The 21,203-nt window shown below is 41.7% G+C and overlaps 1 protein-coding gene across 5 annotated transcripts in view; it reads right to left on the reverse strand.

Annotated features, from left to right (window-relative positions):
- Window positions 1-3,892: 3,892 nt before the first annotated feature.
- Window positions 3,893-21,203, reverse strand: part of Tet2 (tet methylcytosine dioxygenase 2) — an 81,635-nt gene continuing 64,324 nt past the window's right edge. For 2 of the 5 annotated variants that reach the window (XM_029475012.1, XM_029475013.1), the window contains 7 exons: window positions 20,621-20,829; window positions 19,833-19,856; window positions 16,956-17,106; window positions 14,107-14,196; window positions 11,791-11,928; window positions 9,741-10,092; window positions 3,893-8,547 (listed from right to left, as the gene is read on the reverse strand). In XM_029475012.1, coding sequence (XP_029330872.1) covers window positions 7,124-8,547; window positions 9,741-10,092; window positions 11,791-11,928; window positions 14,107-14,196; window positions 16,956-17,106; window positions 19,833-19,856; window positions 20,621-20,829 — 2,388 coding nt within the window. In that variant the 3' untranslated portion in view covers window positions 3,893-7,123. Of the gene's footprint in view, window positions 8,548-9,740; window positions 10,093-11,790; window positions 11,929-14,106; window positions 14,197-16,955; window positions 17,107-19,317; window positions 19,857-20,620; window positions 20,830-21,203 lie in introns of those variants that run through there. The other 3 variants (XM_021158820.2, XM_029475014.1, XM_029475015.1) reach the window with 3 other exon arrangements.

Genomic DNA, 21,203 nt, shown 5'->3' on the forward strand with positions numbered 1-21,203 from the left:
GTTGTTTCCCTAATTTCTTTCTCAGTCTGTTTATCCTTTGTGTAGAGAAAATCCACTGATTTGTTGGAGTTAATTTTATATCCACCTACTTCACTGAAGTTGTTTACCAGGTTTAAGAGTTCTCTGGTGGAATTTTTAGCGTCACTTATATATACTATCATATCATCTGCAAAAAGTAATATTTTGACTACTTCCTTTCCAATTTGTATCTCCTTGATCTCCTTTTGCTGTCGAATTGTTCTGGCTAGGACTTCCAAGTACTGAATCTTTGTGAATGTGGGAAGCTCTTCTTTGCCTTTTAAATTCTCCTTTTCCTATTGTCCTTTCCACAATCACTTGGACCACGTAGCCTGGCCGCAGTTTCACCTCTACTTGAATTTAAGACTTGTTTTCCAGTCTCTGCCTCGAACTCATACATTTACTGCCTCTGCCTCCCAAGTATTGGGATTAAAGGCATGTACCACTACTTGCCAGGCTGATGGTTATATCCTGAAGACTTCACGTTAGGTTATTTTACATACTTATTTTTGCCTATATGCAAACTTTTATATTTGGGAGATCAGATTCTATTGGTTGCCCCTCCCCCCCACCTTTTTTAGGTTTTTTTGAGACAGGGTTTCTCTGTATAGTCCTGGCTGTCCTGGAACTCACTCTGTAGACCAGGCTGGCCTCGAACTCAGAAATCTGCCTGCCCCTGCCTCCCAAGTGCTGGGATTTTCCTGGCCCCAACGGAAAGCCATGTGTTGGAAGCTGTGTTAAGGTAGCTTCATTTTAGCATGTCACCCTCGGTATCCCAGCAGACAGTGCTGGGATTAACGGCGTGAGCCACCACTGCCCGGCATATTAGAAGCCTTCTTAGTTTTAGGACTTTCCTCTGAAGATGCACCATAGCACATCACCTTCTTGGGCAACATTGGCTTTTACTCTCAGTGACATTGTGTGCTCTTTGGCTGTGTATGGATGGTAGTTTCACAGTGTCACTAGCTCTGCGGGAGCACAGAAGGGGACCACTGCCTCTGGGAACACTTGTAGTGCAGCAGGCATGTTATGGAACGCAATGTGTGTAGCACAGCGTGGCCAGCCTGAAGTGCTTATTCTGCCAGTCACTTGTGTTCCAATAGCAGGAGTTTGCACCCCTCTGTGGCACTCATTCCTAGATCAGCAACAAGCGTATTCAAAACAGGACTGGGGGGGGGGGGGGTGGGTGAGTGGTGGTGGTAGCAGAAACTACACAGACAGGTGGTAACTTGAACCATAATATTTCTTTCTGTACTTTATTGACAATGGCCTCCTAGAAGTGGGACCACAGTCAGAACCATACAAAGATGTTCTCTTCACCTTCTTTGGACATGGAAGATTCATATGCTTCTGAATTAGTTTCATTCATTGGAAAGCAATCGGTCAAACACAAGAGCCCATGGAGGCCACCTGTCACTCCAAGGATAATATGTAAGCAGGGAGTTAGGGTCCCGTCCACTGAGCCGAGCTCTGAAGCCAGAGTCACTAGAAGGAATATTCTAGCATGAGGCAAAGGACAGAGCAACGGATTCAATGTCTTCACAAGGCTTACAAATGCTTTACTTAAATGTTCACATTCCTACCTGATTCTCACCATAGCTATGATGGGCAGCATGCAGTGTGTTGATCTTCCAAAGTTCAGAAGCTGTCAGGCTAAGTCCAAAGCCCGGTGTTGTCATTAGCATTAAAGCTCCAATCACAAGACCTCTGTGGGACTGGAAAGCTGTCTCAGTGGTCTAAGGCATTTACTGTTCTTGCCGAGTGTGATTCTGTTCTCAGTATCACATGACGGCTCATAGACATCTATAATCTTCAGGACCAGGGCATGATGTCCTCTGTAGGCACGAGACACAACCCTGGTGCATGCATCCCCCTACCTCCCATCACACATACACACTCAGGCAAAATGTCTATACACATAGAAATGGTTTAAAGCCACTGTGGTTGGGGATGGTGGCACATGCCTTTAATCCCAACACTGGGGAAGAAGAGGCAGGAAGACCTTCAAGTTTGAGGCTCATCTAGCCTACATATTGAGCTTCAAGACAGCCAGGATTACATAGATAAAATCCGGTCTCAAACAAATGGCTACCATGAGAAGGGTGAGAGCAGCACGTTAGCTCAAATTTCTCCCATGCAAAAGATCCAAGCAAGGGATCAGGCAACTTGCTTGCCTATGAATCCTCAATCCTGTGATTCTTTTTTTACCTTCATCCAGAGGGGGAAAGCAAGGTACTTTTCTGTCACCATTATTTTCCCCAATACCTAAACAGAATTCTCACTTCAGCTCCAATTAACACTGATTAGAGAGTAAAATATCAGATTGAGTAGATTAAGCATCATAGAAGTAGCAGAAAGGGAAACTGTAGAGAGCAGTCATGGCGTGAATATGTTAGGAAGAGCAGCTCCTTTGGATGAAAAGCCTGGTGCAGACAACCAGAGAAACCTGTGAGAAATTACCTGCTGAGAGCGGTATTTAGACAGGTGGCCTAAAGTGTATTCACAAAGAACCTTGGTTCTGAAGCACACTGCTAAAACTGGAGTAATATAAATTGCAGTTAATTCCTTTCTAAGTATCCTTTGTGTTCATTTTCTCCTGGAGGAAGGGAGGGGTGTACGCAGGGAGCACATGAACCCCCTCCCCCCACCTCCAGATGTGTGATAGAAGTCAGGAAGCAAATGTTTCACGAACAGGCTTAGTTCTCATCTTAATTCTGGGGAGAAAGAGATGCTCCCAAAGCTGTCTTTGATGGAATACTCACCACCAGATGGCTTTTAACCCACCACCACCACCACCAACTTAAGTTCTCGGGGACGTGAGGGGAAGGCAGCTTATTCAATCAAGTCATTTCTCATGCATTGTGGTTCGTAGGCAGGAGTTAAAGCTAACACAGAATTATCCCATGTGAGCACTGTTGGATTTTAAAGCCACTCATGGCCCAGGGAAGCAGTAAGTTCTAGAGTAGAAGGGCAGCTGTGTGCAGGTTTGCTCTTGGCAGATCTAAGAAAAAGGTAAAGGGCCAACAAAGCTCGGTGAGTGCTGTTCTCTGTCATTTCCAGCTGTCTATTCAATCAAGGCTCAACAGCAGGTGCCTCTAGCTCCTTTCGTAGTGTGCCAACACACCCTGCCTCTGAAGTTTGGTGGGATGATGGTGGAGAGGGAGCTAGCAGGAGAAGCTTTGGAGGGTCCTCATCTTTGACTGCTCGATGACCTCGAGAGTGGACAGTGAATTTGTAGATGTTCAGGCAGATGATGGGTCATGAAAATTATGTGTCCTGAGGACTCAAGTTTAAAAAGTCATCGAGCCACAGCTTCTAAAACAGTGACAGGCTGCCGTTCATGGCAAGGCTGGCCTGGAACAGTTCTAGACACATCTGTCACTGAGTGCAAAGTTACTAGGTGCCTGGCCCACGCTTCTGTCACTAGAATCAAATTTGGCCCTAGACCAATAGAAAAATATGGAAGAGGAAACTCCTTTATTATCCGCATGATGCACTTGGGAGTCAGAGATGAGGACTGCCAGGTCTGGAGTGGCAGGAGAGCCAAGGCTACACAATGATAGCCTTGAACAAAACAAAATGATAGTCTCGAACAAAACAAACCAACCAAATGCCCTCCATTCTGGGTAATGTTAGGTTGTTTAACTATGCCCTATGGATAGAGTTTCAGCAGAGTTGCAGCCTGGCATGGCGTGAATGCTGAGACCTTGTATGGAGTTGGGGCAGTTCTGTTTCAAGCTCCCCAAAGTTACACGGGACAGGTATGTCTGGTACTGCTAGGGCAATCTTTCCCGCAAACACTTATGGAAGCCTCTGATAGGCAGAAAGAGGAACACGAACAGGCTAAGATTACAGACTCAAAACAGGGTCAGAGAATAGGCACAAGCTAAAATGATGGCCCTTCCTGGTTATGTACAAGAGGAATTAGGTTGAAAGTGAGGAGATGGCATGGTGAGTAGATCTGACTGGGAAATTTAGATTTAGGTAACCATGTTTAAGAACTATGCAAAAAGTATCTTGTAAAACAACAAAATCGCTCCATTCCATTTTACCTCAATTATGGAACAAAAACCTCTGCAACATAATACTTGAGTGCATTAAATAAATATAAATTTTATTAAAAACACTCACATGGCGTTATCAGGAATGATATAATAAACAGCTTTAAAATAAACTGCATTCATAACATTACAATACTTACAGTATTTATAACCACCCTCAGATTGTATAAACAAAGCCAACATCTCAGGAAGTAAGCTACATTAAAAAAATAAAGCATAGAAAAATGCACACAGAAGTTCATTACCTTAGTGTCAAACTGCAAAAGAGAATCCCTAACCAGTTAACCACACTACCTTGTAAAGTGAACTATACATCACTGTGCGTCAATCAAGATGAAAAATTCATTCAAGTAATGTTGACACCAAGCAGAAGCACTTGTATCAAGTATGGCTATGTAGTCAAGCTGTTCCTATAGAAGCAAATCACAGATCTGCCTCCCACTTGATCTAATGGACAGAGGTGGGATGTCACTGCCTTCCTCCCTACACCACCCATCCTCTCAAACCACACTTACTGCTCCTGTTGGCCAGCAGTTTGACAAATGACAGTGGGTGACATGTAAAGCAAATATTCCTTAGGGATGGCTGGCTCAAAAAAAAAAAAAATTGCCAAGCACACCTTGCAGGAACCTTATGTGGACTCAACATCATGGTGTGGAAACCGTTAACCTTGTGGGTTTTTTTTTTTTTTTTGGTGTGTGTGTGTGTGAAGGCAGACATTCTGAAAGCTTTTAGTGACAAATGTGACAAAGGTCTCAAAGCTATTTGCAAAGCTAGTAAGCAACACTGTATTTAGGCCACAATGTAACAAGAGTCCTATTGCACAGCACACCACCAGCTCCTAGGACTGTCCAGCTGCAGTCCAAAGCTGTCCTAGTCACTAGATCAGAAGCCATTACCGGCGATGTCTTGTACCCCCCCATCTCCCTCTGCCAGCTCAGGGCTTCCTATTTTACACTTTTTACTCTGCTGAACGCCAACTCTCCAAAATTTACAATTGAAAGGTGACAAAATTTATAAAATTAGTTTTCAGTTATCAGTACATGTACAAGCAAAATACGAGGGATTCCAATCCTCTGAAAGAGAATATATTAACCGACAACTTTACACAAACAGATGACATGTTGGCATAAGGAGAATGAGCTGAAATATCCCTGAATTTTTAGAAAAAAAAAAGTTTGAGATTCAAGTTATACTTGCTAAGAAATCAAGTATTTAAAAATGGTATGTCTTAATACAAAGATTTTTTTTTAAAAAAAAAAGAAAAATGGTGGTCTACAATGCTCTAAGCCTCCACTGTTAGTTCAGTATCCCATTGCCTAGCTAGTGTTGAGGTATGACGACAAGTAGGAACACCACTCCAACTTTGAATGGATTCTTAGCTCACATTAAGATCTATGTGGAGCAATCTGGGTAGCACCATCATGATGTGAATTTTTCTTCAATCTCATATATTATATATATATATAATATATATATACACATGTATATATTTAATTTTTTACAGTACTAAAATACTAAAGCATTGCATTAAAAAAGGTTTTGTTTTACAATTTAATTTACTATACAACTCTTTTTTACCTTTTAATACAAATTAATCTTTAAAATCACCATAAACCAGCTGCCTATTGTCTTTCGGTTTTTGTTGGTTGCTCTGTAACCAGTAGAGTCCTATGGACTTAACCATGTCTCCTCATCTTCTGCGGGTTTCAGTCCACTCAATCTTCCTGGTATGTATAACACTTAGCTAAGAAATGACACCACAAAGCATGTAATGAACACAAAGGCAGCCTGCTGTCCTGAAGAACATACAGGTCTGTGTGTGGGACAACATGGCCGTAAGTGGGCAAGCTTTGCTCTGTCTGTAGCACGGGGCTACAGACACCTGCAGTTAACAGAAGTTCTTAAGCTGTATACACAGGAGGGATTAGCTTGCCCTACCACCGTTTTACAGGATAGCATGTAAGGTGAGCACCAAAAACTGTTTTTTGTTTTCTGTGGACTAGCATATCCATTCAGCTTCGGTTTGGATTGTAACAGGCCTGATATTGCTCATCAGCCGATAGTGGCTAAGAGCAAAGCAAATGTTTCCTTAAAACAAAACAAAACAAAAAAAAAACACTTTTAATCCTAAATGAAAGTAAACTTTTGTTTTGTTTTGTTTTTATGTTTTAGTACCTTAGCATTGCCCAAGTTACCAAAGCTTAGGTAGGCAAAGTGCTTTTCTAAGACACAACTTAAAATATTTCAGTACACATGTGTTAAGTGTACATATGTATTCATTATAGTCCTACAAGGACATCGGTGGATAACTACAATCCAGAGGCCTTTGAAATGTCCACATTTTAAAAACTAAGCTGAATAATTAATTAAGATAGAAATGTAAAATCAGAGGTACCCCAGTTCCTCCAGGGCCCTTGACCACACTGGCTGGATGATAGAAGGCATTGATTTTTCAGCTATTAAAAACACCATTTGTAGCACCATTTAATGTTAACACCCAAACAGATTCAGTGTTTTGCCATTATTCACTTAAGCTTTCTGTAGCTACTTTGATAAATAAGTTATTAAGATTACAGTAAAAAAACCTGCATGTTAAAAAGTCATAGTTCCAGTATTTCTTCAGTACATCATACGTCAGCACCAGATGATTCCTGCAACTGCTCTACTACAGCGCTGTGTCCCATGGTTACACACGCTGAGTACTAGAAGCAGTCACGTGTAGCACGCTGAGGGGCATGGCACATGCATGACCTCAGCCAATAAGAGAACCAGTGGTTTTCAAGACAAATGTCCAGCGCTTCCTCCCCACTGTGCCCTTGCATAGGATGCTCTTCCGGAATGCCACCATGGACCACGGGAGAGATTAAATATAATGGTAAAATAAACTATTTTGCTGGTGAGCTGACACCCCCCCCCGAATAAACATACACACAAACACACACTGCATTTGTCACAGATGCTGTGACCTGTTCCTACGGCCCATGCCATGAAAGACATACTGCTCACAGGTTGTCCTTGGTGGTCTGGCCTAATGGCCAGCGTCATACAAATGTGTTGTAAGGCCCTGTGACCTGAGTGAAAGCATATGGTGATGTAGTCACGGTAGAGTCTGTAGTCATAGACCCTGTGTTCTCAGCAAGAGACTGGATGAAACGCAGGTAACTGGGTTCTTGTGGCCCTGTGGGCTCATGATTTTTCTCAGACTCTGATCCATTCTTTCCACACTCTTCCTCTTTCCGGGCCTTCTCAGCCATTTTGGCTTCCCAGAGAGCCAAACAATGTTTTGGTAGAAACAAGTTCTTATGCCTATAGAGTACAAGTGAGATCCTGGTGGGGTGATTGCGGTCGGGATCATTTAATTTGGTTGTGGCATGAACCTCACACTTTGCACACTCAATGAGAATTGACCCATGAGTTGGAGCTATAGCCACCCCTCCAATGCAAGGGTCCTGAAAGTTGTGCTCACTATCTGACCAATACTCAATTTCCTCCACAGCAGCTGCATCCTGGCCTGACACCCCAGGCTGCTTCTCTTGACTGCTGCCAGTCAGACTGTATAATAGTTCTTGAGCAGAAGCAGTTCTATCATGATTAAACCCTGGAAGCACTCTTGAGAGCCCATTGGCTATGTTGTCATTCTCCTTGTTGTGGAAGGCGTGGCTGGAACTGCTCACTGAGCCCGAAGAAGCTGCTGCCGTGTAGCTGTAGATCGTGTGAGAGGGTAGATGATGTTCACTGGTTTTGTAGTCAGTGTGTGGGTGGCTGTATGGTGATCTGGAGGCAGCTCCCATGAAATGACTATCCATCTTGGGGGTGGGGTAAGGAGAAAACGTTGCTAGGTGGTGTACATTTGGTTTTAGGGTAGAGTTAGTGAAGGCATCTCTCTGCATATTTTGGTTTCCATAACTTAAGTACTTAGAGGGACTGTCCTCAAGCCTCTGTTGGTGAAGTGTGTGGATGGGTGGTAAGTTTTGATTGGTGAGATGGTCCTGGTTTGGATATCTATGCAGACCTCTGGACTGAGCCTGGGGGGAATAAGAACCTAAGAAAGGGGAACCATTGTCCACTGACACACTCCCATTGTATGGAAAAGGTGAATATTGGTTATTCTGATTCAAAAGCCCAAGGTAGGGGTTCATGTAATTAGAAGGATTCAAATATGAACCCGAGGCATGAGATGAAGTGGGGTAAAAGTTCACATGGTTGGTATCTCCATAAATATCTGAGGTGTGTGCTGAGCTGGGATAAGGACTGTGTGGAGTAGGCTGTCTCGTGTAGACACTGGTGGATCCAGAACAATGAGAACCAACAGACTGAGAGTTACCGGGCATGATATGCTGTGACTGTGGCTGTGGCTGTGGCTGAGGTGGCTGTGGCTGCGGCTGCTGTGGCCTCTGCCCTTGCTGAAGGTGCTTCTGGAGTGTTGGTGGCTGCTGGATGACTGGCCCCGAAAGCTGCAGTTGTGCTATGGAGAGGGTAGGAAAGAGCAGGTACAAATACATCTAAGAATGGAGATACTTAATATATGCGAGAGCATAGACAAGCCCTGCAAACAAGGACAAAGGAAAGTGAGGGCTTTGAGCATTGTCACCCATAATTTTGTGTCTGAAGCCATAGAAGAAACATGCCAAACTTTTAATAGTGCATGCTGGTAATGTGTGTTACCCCACCCTCACCCCAGAGTCATTCAACATGCCTCTGCCCACCCTACCTATCTACCTCTGCTTAGTTCAATGCCAACCTAGTTTGATAACAAAGACTCTACTATAATGTTGCCCCTTCCAACCCTACTATTCCTGAAGGAAGGGAACAGTTTATTTTACTTTACTTCTTAATGGCCTGGCACATGGCAGGACTTGTCAAAACTGGAATGACATTTATCTATACCTAAAGAGGACACTTCCCGGGAAGGACATTTCCACGACTGCATGTAGAGAGCACCTTGTGGGAATGAATGTTCCCCTTGGGAAGCATGAACTGGTAAAATGGACCTGCAGGGGCAGGTTCTGGGCAATGAACAGTGTTATAACGGAAACCAGCAAGGAGGGGATTTTTACCTCTCAGAGCAAAGAGGACTGCTTAAGCAAATCTGTAGGTGAAATAAATTTACAGAACATCAAGCCAGTATACTTTCTAAGCACTGGATTTCTTGTTAGTATCTCTAATTATAGACATACAGCGAGAGTTATTTATGGTGCCCAGTGCTCCTCCATTAGGACTACGGCAGACTTTGATGAGTGGGGAACATTACCTAGCGAGATCCAACCTGTCCGTGAAAGACTACTCAGCTCACCCTTTATCCCGCAAACTTAGTTCAGTATAGCACTGTTTTAATTCCTAGTCAGTCTTGTTCTTTGCATTCTGAGAGGGTTCACTTTCATAGTTTCTTGAAATCCCCCTACTGGTCTACTGCATCTGTGTCCAGTGCTCCCCTCCTGATGCTTGGTGAGGTATTACGCCATGATTCACATTACTTTTGGCGGGTTATTTGTTACACACAGAACCACCTCGATCTCTAGTATGCGTTGGATGTTTCCCCAACTCTGACGACCCCAGCATACCCTCAACACTCGAGGGAGCATTACGGTAGACTAGTCAGACCATGATTGCTAGAACTTCCCAGCAAGCGCACTCAGCCTCAAGTGTCACACAGCTTACCTGTCGTCTGTTTCATATGGCTTGCATTTTCCATCAGCTTTGTACGTGAGGAAGACTTTTCCTTTTCCCTCCTACTAGAGCAGTTCTCCAGAGAAGAAAGCTTTCGAGCTGCTTTTTTCTTGGTCTCCGCTTTCTTCTTGCAAGTCTTGGGCACCTCTCCTATCCTTATGATTCTTCTCCTCCGAAACGACTGCAGAACCTCAATGGACCCCATCCGCATCTTCTCCTCCTGACCTTCCGTACTCCCAAACTCATCCTCAGGGGCGATGATGTACATAGGCAGCACGTGGAACTGCTCATCCTCAGGCTTAGCTCCGACTTCTCGATTGTCTTCTCTATTGAGGGTGACCACCTGAGGCGGATGTGAGACGTTCCAAGCTCAGTTGTAGGTCCAGAAAGAAAGTGTGTGCATGGGCCTCCCTACCAGTATGCACATGCGTGTTGGATGAGGGACATGCATATTATTAAAACCAGATCTGCCTGTTTTAACGGAGGACAATGTACAAATGGAGGAAATAGAGAAAAAGACCATCTCCCTTTTTTTATACTTTTCAAGAATAGAATTGGCTATTTTCATGGACTTCTAGAGCTGTGCTTCTTCCAAATGAAATGAAGCACTTGCCTGCTCTCTGTAACACATGGCAGATGCATGTCTTTCAAAAGATGCTACAGCCCTCTTCTACTAGCACATGCAATGGGATGGGGAAGGATGACAACAGGACACACAGCTCTATGTCCCTCAGACCTGACTCCTAACTCTCCATGTGTAAAAAACTTGCTATACTCAAAAAAAACAAAAAACAAAAAACAAGATGCCAGTTGAATGTACGTCATGCATATCTTCATGCATCCTCTTTTGCTTAAGGTAGCTCTCTGATCTTAACTATAATCATATTAATTGATAATTGGTAAGTGGAGAAAATAAAACTTAAAGGACATACATAACAAGGAGTGGGAGAAATCCCTGAAGGGAAAGAGTGGTTTCTAAATGTCTAATGTGAAGAACTGGTTCCCAAATTCATGTCTCTGAATGCTTCCTTTGCAAATACACCAGCATTCAATTCCCACCTGAGTGCCTTTCCATCCTGCCTTGTAGCCCCTGGGATCATCCAAAGGCAGGCTCATTGCTCATTGCCATCACTTTATAGGATGAAGAACAGTCTACACGGCTGCACTATTGTGATTATACTACAGCCTCAGACAGGGCTGACTAGGGTCACGAGTAGCTTATTTTCCTGGATCTAACTTCAAACTATGGCAGGTAGCTAATATACCTCAGAGTCCATGTTTAGAATGGAGGCTGTATTAATCCATCGTGCTACCGTGGTATGTAGGCATGAGCTCTTGTGGTCTGCTTGTACATAAGTCACAAATGAATGACAGGAAGTGTCAATTACTTTCTACCTTCCTTTTGGGGACAGGGTATCTCAGGGAGCCTGAAGGACACCGATCTTGCTGGATGGCTGGATAGCAAGCCTCAGAGATCCCTGTGTCCCTTTCCCAATGTTGAGTGATTAATGATGCCTGCTACAGCACTGGGTATAGGTATAGGCGATTCAGTTCTTTAGCTTGAAGGTAAGTGTCTTCCTGGCTGAGCCACTTTCCCAGCTGAATTTTGATTTTTCTTTTTAAAGATTTTTAATTAAGTGTATGGATGTTTATTGAACGTGAATTAGCATGACTGCAGAAATCAGGAATGTCCCTAGAGCTGGAGTTACAGGTGGTGGTGAGCTCTGGGTACTGGGGATGGAACTCAAGTCTTCTCCAGACCCACATTATTTTCTTGACAAGCACTTTGAAATAACAATAGACACCATTTAGATTAGTACTAAGAACACCCAAATTCTTGTGTGGTTGTCAGCATTTCTGCTAATGTGCCACTTAGTTATGAGAGGGCTAGTAGCACCTAGGAAGGTCACAGGAACATAATCCATCCATGAAAACACACGGCCTGGTGGCCCCTGCTGAAAGCACAATGCTCTGTGCCAAGCACTGTACAGTTTGTGCTTTTCAGTGGCAGATGCTGCTAGGATCATGGGGTGCCACTTACCACTGTACTGCCATTTGGCATGTTCTGCTGGTCTCTGTGGGCATGAGCAGAAAAGTCCAAACATGCAGTGACCCCTGAGAATGGCCGGCCTTCCTTCAGACCCAAACAGCAGTCTGGAGCTTGGTGTTCAAATTCAACCTGAGAGATAGATGTGTGTCAATGGGAAAGTTCTTTAGAATTTTGCACTTTATATCTAGAACATAATGGAATGACCAAAAATAGAGCACACTATTACTGAGGAAAACTGTTTGTGTGGTGTCAGATTTCAAACCCAAGGCTAATCAGTGTAGTAAGGTAAGCAATCTAGCACTGCCAGGTCCCACATTTCCCCTTTCCTCCCTCCAAACCCTCGCTTATAACCCTTCCTGCTCTCTTTCAAATTTATGCCCCAACTACACATTAGTGAAATGTGTGTGTGTGCGTGTGTGCACATGCACAATTGTTATTGTAGCAAATACTCCTAAATATGACCTGCCCATGAACACATGTTAAGTAGCACTGATGGAAGGCATCCTTACTTTGATCTATGTGAACACCCATGTAACCACTGCTATAAACAAATCAGGTCTATATACCCATTACTCCCCTAAAGTTTCTGCCAGTCTCTGGTGTTTTCCCTCCTGCTTTGGTCAGACCTACCACACAGACAAATGAGGATTACAATACATTTAAAGTCTTCTACATGCTCAAGGAAACAACCCAAGTAAAAGGAGAATACATGGGATGGGAGAAAATCTGTGTAGATGGCTTTTCTGATTAGTTATGATCCAGAATCTACTTTTAAAATAAGATTCCACCCACCTCATCCTTCCTCACATCTCACGTGCACCCTGTTCCGTATGTGACAGCTGCTTTTTTTTTTTAACACTTTCTTTTGTTTTTAAACACATAGAAGACATATTGATCTCTTGATACCTGTAGTTATAACAGGCTTTTGCTCAAGCACACAGGGTGATTGTTGTGGGGGCGGGGGGGGGGGCGTTAATCTTTGAGACTGATCTCATATAGCTAACTAGTGAGCCTTGACCTTGCAAAATCAGCAAATACAGGTTTTGTTTTCTTTGTTTACTTTTTTTCTTTCTTCATGGACAAAGTCTAACAATAACTTGACACCTGGACCCATGTGTAATAAAACAACTGTATAGATAGTCCTGTAAAAATCAGGGTAGTCCTGTAAAAATCAGGGTAGTCCTGTAAAAATCAGGGTAACATGATTTAAACATATTGAATAAAATCTTCACGTGGACATAAATTAGATAAACCATCATTAAGATTTAATTTCTTTAAGGCGGAAAATCAAACGTGTGCGCTTTTAACAGCGAAATTCGTACAATAGAAACAATTCAAGTAGTTCTAACGATTAAGAAAACAAAGAATAAGAGTGCAGCTGGAGAAACACCTAAGTAAAGAGCATTTGGCTTTTGCAGAGACACTAACCCAAATATTGGTTTACAGCTGTCTATAATTCCAGGTCTAGGGGACTCAAGGCCCTTACCGTGCAGTACATTCATACAAATGCAGGGAGGCTGTCCCATACATGAAAAAGAGAAGTGGCTTTATAAAGGCTAAAAAAGAAGTCACTCTTGGAGCTGAGACGAAAGGATGGACCATCTAGAGACTGCCATATCCGGGGATCCATCCCATAATCAGCTTCCAAACGCTGACACCATTTCATACACTAGCAAGATTTTGCTGAAAGGACCCTGATATAGCTGTCTCTTGTGAGACTATGCCAGGGCCTAGCAAACACAGAAGTGGATGCTCACAGTCAGCTATTGGATGGATCACAGGGCCCCCAATGGAGGAGCTAGAGAAAGTACCCAAGGAGCTAAAGGGATCTGCAACCCTATAGGTGGAACAATATGAACTACCCAGTACCCCCCAGAGCTCTTGTCTCTAGCTGCATATGTAGCAGAAGATGGCCTAGTTGGCCATCAGTGCAAAGAGAGGCCCATTGGTAGTACAAACTTTATCTGCCTCAGTACAGGGGAACGCCAGGGCCAAGAAGTGGGAGTGGTGGGGAGTGGGCGGGGGACTTTTGGGATAGCATTGGAAATGTAAATGAAATAAATATCTAATAAGATAAATAAATAAATAAATAAATAAATAAAAGAAGTCACTCCTTCAAAAATAGTTTTGGGGTTGGGAGCTGGCAGTGCACACCTTTGACCCTGGAATTTGGGAGTGGAGGCCAGTCCATATCCAGGACAGTCAAGGCTAATACTACTCAGAGAAACCCTGTCTTGAAAAAACAAAAAAAGTTTTGGACTGGCCAGGTCACCAGTAATGGCGTTTGACAATAAAAAGCTCACTTACCTGATTATTGTATGCATTGGGTGCAAGCTTCTTGTATATTGGAGCAATGACAGTAGCCAGGTTTTGCAAATGAGAACCTAGTCTCTCTTCCTGTACAAAAATGATTCAACAAATTAAATTCTAAATTAAACATGGTTATATAAATGTGTACGTGCATTGAGACATGACACAGTCTAAATTATTCCCAAGTATAATGTTTTTCTTATTGTAGGAAATACCTAAATCTTTGTTTAAAAAACAAAAGAACAGCTCTAACATGAATTTGTATGTGCTATCTACCATGTGCTATCATCTATTTGGATCTGGGTATGATGGTCTCTACTTTGCATGCAGACAACTGACAATTTGTAAACACAAGCCTCCACTGGGGGTGGAGTGGTGAACAAGCCAGCTGGCTCATGGAAACACTTTTCCCTCTCACTATTCAAATGTTCGGTAAGGAAGATGAACTACTAAATCTGACTACTTCTAAGCACTTCCTAAGTTTAAATGAAGTCTCTATAGAACTTACTGGACATTTTAAGTGTGGATAAAATTCTCTGGACTAACTACATTCAATGCTGAGCAGTTTGTTTAAAAAAACGGAAACACTGTTACATCCCTACTACCCCATGCTCACAAAGAAATGTTTCCGATAGGCTTCTAAAGTGGCATGACCTAAATTCCCACTGACACCATCTAATTTCAAATTGCTACTGTTGAACAATCTTGGGAGGCTGGGAGATAAAGCTCAGTTAGCAATTGCTGCTCTTCTAGTGGACCAAGACTTGTTTCTTCTCATTTATGCTGGGTGGCTCGCCAGCTCAGTAACTCAGTTCCAGGTGACTTCTGGGCTCCAGGGCCCCTGCATGTGCAAGCACAGGGGGCTAAGGTGGAACCTGAGTACTCAAGTAAAAGATGGGGACCCATAACAGTGCTGGGGTGGTCAGAGCATAAGGAAAGCTGGGGCTTCTCTGATAACCACTCTAGTCAAAACAGCCTTGAGTTCAATGAGAGGCTTCTTCTCAAAAAGGGATAAAGGAAGATGCGCGTACGCATGTGTGAATGCACACAGAAATGCATGACACACGAATCCAGAGATGCAAACTTTAGTAGGTAGGTAGAGTTGGCTGTGCAGCAGGCCCGCTTAAGAAAAATCTTGCAGGGCAGTGGTGGCGCACACCTTTAATCCCAGCACTTGGGAGGCGGAGGCAGGAGGATTTCCAAGTTTGAGGCCAGCCTGGTCCAGTGCTACACAGAGAAACCCTGTCTCAGAAAAAAAAAAAAAGAAAAGAAAGAAAGAAAGAAAGAAAAAAAGAAAACGAAAAGAAAAATCTTGCTTACTTGCATAATTTATATTTAATATTATAACTTTAATATTAAAGATAACATTTCCCTTTCAGATGAATATATCAAAGTTAATAACAATGTGTGGATTTTAGCACTTTAGATTCAATTTAATTTTTGATCATTCAGCTCTTAATTAAATCCTACAATCTTAAAAGTATTATCTGCCAGAGAATCTTTATTTTAAAAGATAAAAAGTTTGATGGTTTTAAGTGAGAAATCAGTGTTCGTTTATTTGAACTGAATATGTATACTAAAATATCAACCTGTTTTAGTTGCATGAATACATATATACTGCAGTAACTTAAATTTCGAGATATTAGAAATAGTATAAGCATGAGTTCCATAATTTAAACTTGAAAGTGAATATCACAAATCTTAACTTTTTAGTTTTCTGATGTCCCTTTCTGATGCCTGGGGCAAAGAATTATGCCACTTTGAGCAGAAGCCATGTCTCCAATAAAGTATTCTTTCCTTTAAAAAAAAACCCAATATTTATTGATATGTATCGGTAGTTTACTTGCATGTGTCTGAGTGTCAGATCCCCTGGAACTGAAGTTACCGGACAGTTGTGAGCTGCCATGTGGGTGCTGGGAATTGATCTCAGGTCCTCTGGAAGACCAGTCACAGAGCTCTTAACCACTGAGCCATCTCTCCAGGCCCTAAATCCACACTGTCTTTGCCCTTGTTTGCAACATGATTCATTGCCATAGTAATTCCCAGTAGTATCATAGATCTTTCAAGCAGGATAAGTTTTAATATGCAAATATTTCTTATTTGGTACTGGCAAATTTGTCCAAATACTCTATGAAATGGAATGTTAAAAAGGGAGCCTAAATGTTATACATCAGTGTGAAATTACATTGAGAAATCAGAATGACATAAACATGGTCTATTGCCCATATTATAGACTTTTCTTTACACAGAGCCTCACTCTTTAGTCCAGGCTAGCCTAGTCAACTTAATTTACTCTTGGCATGGGTATTCTATAAAGGCCTATGTGCTGGCTAGTTGTGGCAACTTGATACAGCCAACCATTTCAAAATGCCACCATGTAGGGGAGCCTGTGGCTCATATTCCTGATTGTTGGTTGATATAGGAGGGCCCAGCTCACTGAGGGCAGCGCCACCCCTGGGCTGGTAGTCCAGGGTACTATAAATGGCTCTATCAAGCAACAGGGAACAAACCAAGACAGTACATAGCCCCTCTGAAATAGTTCTGTGCCTCCAAGTTCCTACACTGACCTCCCTGTATGAACTACAAGCTTTAAGGCAAAATAAGCCCCTTTCTTCCCAAGTTGATTTTGGTCATGGTGTATAGAAACCTTAGCTTACTGCTCACAGGTCGGAATAATTTGTGCTGCTATATATATATTCATGATAAATTTATAAAATATTCTATGTTTAGGGGTTAGCCAGAATATGTAGGTTCATCTGAGATGAAATTCCTTCTTGAGAATGACAGGTCATTATGCTCATTGATTCTGTATGAAAAACAGGTTATAGATTAGGAAACAAACCAACCTCTTTTGGCTCAGCTCCATGTAGCCTAAATTTCCTTGGTTTCTTGCTTCTGGCAAACTTACATCCATTATAGTACATGCTCCAAGAACAACCAAAAGAAAAGGAGGCACCACAGGTCTCTGGATTCTCACCCTGACAACAACAGTTTCTACTGAGAGAACACAGGCATTAGAAATAGTCTCTGACAATAGCCATTGTGTGCTACTGAGCCATTTGCATGTCTTACAGAGGTAGGACTAATTTCTATCTTTCAAATGTTGACTGAGTGTACCTAGAGTTCATGTCATTGTGTAATGTGTGTCAAAGAAAACTTCATTCATTGTTTGGCCAGCCCAATTTTCTCACTCATCTTCATTGTGTTCTAAACTGTCTTATTATTATTGTGATGATCAGTTAATATATACTTGGTGAATTATTTATAAGTGTAATATTATATACACATTCTGATAAGGGGAAAAAAACTACCAAATGTTCTACAAATTACCCTGACACCTAGCCAATAAAGATAACCAAACTATTGATCTAGTTCCCTTGATGAACACAGATGAACAAAATCTTGCAAATCATATTTAAGAACACATTAAGATCATACATTCTGTTAGAGTTGGTTTCCAACTTGGCTCAACACACAAATGAAATAATTCTCAAACAGACATGAACATTCCTCCACAAGAAGTGCTAAAGAAACTAGGAATGGAAAGAACCTGTTGACATAAGGGTCTGTGATGAAGCCAGTAAACATATACTAAATGGTGACCAATTCCTTGCACATCAAAAGTGGGGCAAGATTATTTTTTACCACTACCCTTCAATGCTCAGTCTTTTCAGCAAACTCCAGAATACAAAAATCAACCTGCAAAAGAAGATTTTGCAGATAGCATGTTCAAATTTACTCCCCAGCACCCACATCGTTAGCTCATAATTGCCTCTAGGTCCAGTTCCAGGGGTGTCCTGTGGGCACTAGCATGAACACACTCAGAGAGATTCACAAAAATAAATAAAAATTTCATGACAATGAAATTTCCTCAACTTAGCAAGAACATTCCCACACTATTACCAAATAGAAATGCATAAAACTAACCAAAGAGGTAAACGACCTCCACAATGAGAAGTATTTGGGCATTGACTTAGGCAGTATTATATAATGGTTGTGTTGATGAAATGAATCTATAGATTCAAAGCAATCAAATTTCTAATTACATTCTTTACACCCCTAGAAAAATCCCAAGTAAAGTAGCTAATAATCCTAAACAGAAGAGAGCATGGCTGTATCATAACTAATTTCAAATTATACTACAGAGCCATAGTAACAAACCATCATGGTACTTTAGAATAAGAGGATCTAGGAATAAACCAGAGTTACAGCCAGCTGACTTTGAATAAAGATATCAAGTTACAAATTTGAGACATAATGCCTGAATAATCCACACGCAGTAGAAGGAGATCCCTATCACCGCACACTATGGACACAAGTGGAGAGACAAGGGACAAGTCCCCCTCCAGCTCTCATCTCCAGAGGTGCTACACACATTATAGTCAGTCAACCCACCTCAACTAACCCTAGGTATAGAAAGCCCCTCAGAGGCATGCCCAGGAATATGTCCAACCTGAGTCTAGATCTTGTCAAGTTGACAGTCATGAGGTAGTAACAACGAAGATTTCATGGCCCTAGAAATCTTATGTGGGGGAAAGTCTTTAGCAAATATATCTATAGGGACCAATGTAAGATATTTAAAGAACTACAGAAACTCAATTAAAAAAAAAAAAAAGCTCAAATTATCCAGTCAATAAATAGGCTAGTGAACTGAAGGGACAGGAAATAAATGACCAACAATTATTTGAATGTGTTAAGCACCAGGGAAATAGACATTAGTACTGCTTTAAGATTATATATCACTCGAGTCAAAATGACTTAAGGAAACAAATGAAAGCAATGCTGTTGATGATGTGGGCAAAGAGGAGCATATATGTATATATACACTACAGTCCAGAATGTGAACTTATGCCACTGCTGGAAAAGTCAGTGTGGATGCTCCTCAAATAGAATCTAAAAAGAACTGTCACTCTATAGCTATCCCACACTTAGTATCGTTTAGATTGTGGCTTAGTTTATTTAACATGATCATCTTTAGTTCCATTCATTTTCCTGAAAATAATTTCACTTTACTCAGGTTCAAAATGTTATGGATGCATCCTGTTTTTCTTTATCCATCTATTAGTTAGTAGTGGACATCTGTTTTATTTCCTAGCTTATAGGCATAATGTAACAACAAGCATGTTTGTGCTTCCCTAAGTTATTTTCCTAGTTCACTAGCACTTTAGAATCTGAAGCCTGCCCTGAGACTCTATGGTAAGAAAAGTGAATTCTTCAGCAAAGTGTGTCAATGTGCCTTCACTTTTAAATGTACATACACACACCTTTAGCAGAATGAACAAGATAAACTGATAATCTGAAGAGTCTTCACAGCTAAAACAGGTCATCAGAAGTTTACAAGTCATAGGTTAGGAAGTGAATGAGCCATTTGAATTAATCAGTAAGTGAACTGAAGAATAGATCATGAATTTTTGGTTTGGGGTTTTTTTTTTTTTTTGATCAAATTTGTCAAAAGCAAATCAGTTTCAAATGGGAGTTATGGATACCTGTATAATACAACCAAAACTGAGAAACTAAGGAGCACATATGATTAGCAATGAGACTGGTGAACGTGGCCATGATTCTTTGTGATCCCAGGAAATGAATCTGTGTGGTTAGTGGTTAGGTAGATTTTAAAAGTACAAACTGTTAATTATTTTTAGACCAACTGTGAGAAAATGTGTCAGGAGAACCTTCGTGTGCTAACGTCATGCAGGAATTCACAGTAGAGGAATAAAACGAACCTGGGTGGTGATGGCATTTTCTTCCTGCAAAGTGGAGAAAGTTAACCCAACAAACAGTAACGGGTATGTACTAACTACCCAGCAATAACGTATGGAGCAGCAGTGAAAAGGGAAGCAAGTGTGACCTACAGGAATAATTAGAATAAATGGAACAACAATTTCAATTTCTACAGAACTTTTATGAATCTTGAAATGACAGATTAAAAGTTATTGATCAGGGCTGGTGAAATGGCTCACTGCTTAAGAGCACTGACTGCTCTTCCGAAGGACCTGAGTTCAAATCCCAGCAACCACATGGTGGCTTACAACCATCCATAATGAGATCTCTTCTGATGCATCTGAAGACAGCAACAGTGTACTTAGATATAATAATAAATCTTTGGGCCGAGCAAGCAGGGCCACAGTGAGCAGAAGTCCTGAATTCAATTCCCAGCAACCACATGATGGCTCACAACCATTTGTACAGCTACAGTGTACTCATATACATAAGATAAATGAATAAATCTTAAAAAAAAAGTCAATGACCCAAATCCCAAAATGGTATCTTACTAAAATGGTAGCCACATTAATATGGAGTGTCCAAGTTGGCAAAGAACTAGAATAGAAATGGTAAAACCAAAGCCACCTAGATCTTACCAGAAATGGCTCCGGAACATGACTCCCTATGGTCGAAGTGGACCTTAATAATCATTCACTGTCCTGACTATGAAATAAACGCGTGGCCCCCGCTTTATCAATATACAAATTCAAGTCCATCTGGAGAACGGGAAAGGTCTAAACCCACTTACGTTTCATTCTGAGAACAGCGACGGTTGGTGCATATGCCACACTTGCCCAGGATATCTGTAAGTTCTGAGTAGAGTTCTGACGCGAGCAGCTTTGGGATTCCGTCCCACAACATGATGGCAATTACCATCACCGCAGTCTCACACGTGTGGTTAGGTCGCACTCGTACCAAACACAGTAGTTTCTCCTCCTCACTCGATCTCCGATATACCTGTGTGCATCAACAATCCACCCAAACAGCCCCACCCACCCAAAACGGAACAAGGGTCAATTGGAGCCAATATGTGCATATGCATATTTTTCATATCTGGATCAAATTTACCAATTGCAATTCCTCTTTTATTGCCCAGCTATAGAGTGGGAACCTAACCAACTGTCAAAAAAAAGAAAAAAGAAAAAAAGAAAAAAGAGGGAGAGAGAGAGAGAGAGAGAGAGAGAGAGAGAGAGAGAGAGAGAGAGAGAAAGAAAGAAAGAAAGAAAGAAAGAAGGGAAGAGGAAGAGTACAAAATTACTCATCAATGGTTAGCAGACCATACCTGGTACAGTGGACAGTTAAATGTAACCTCCTATAGTAAGAACTACAGA

Source organism: Mus caroli, chromosome 3, assembly GCF_900094665.2.
Source record: "Mus caroli chromosome 3, CAROLI_EIJ_v1.1, whole genome shotgun sequence".
NCBI classification, from domain to species: Eukaryota; Metazoa; Chordata; class Mammalia; order Rodentia; family Muridae; genus Mus; species Mus caroli.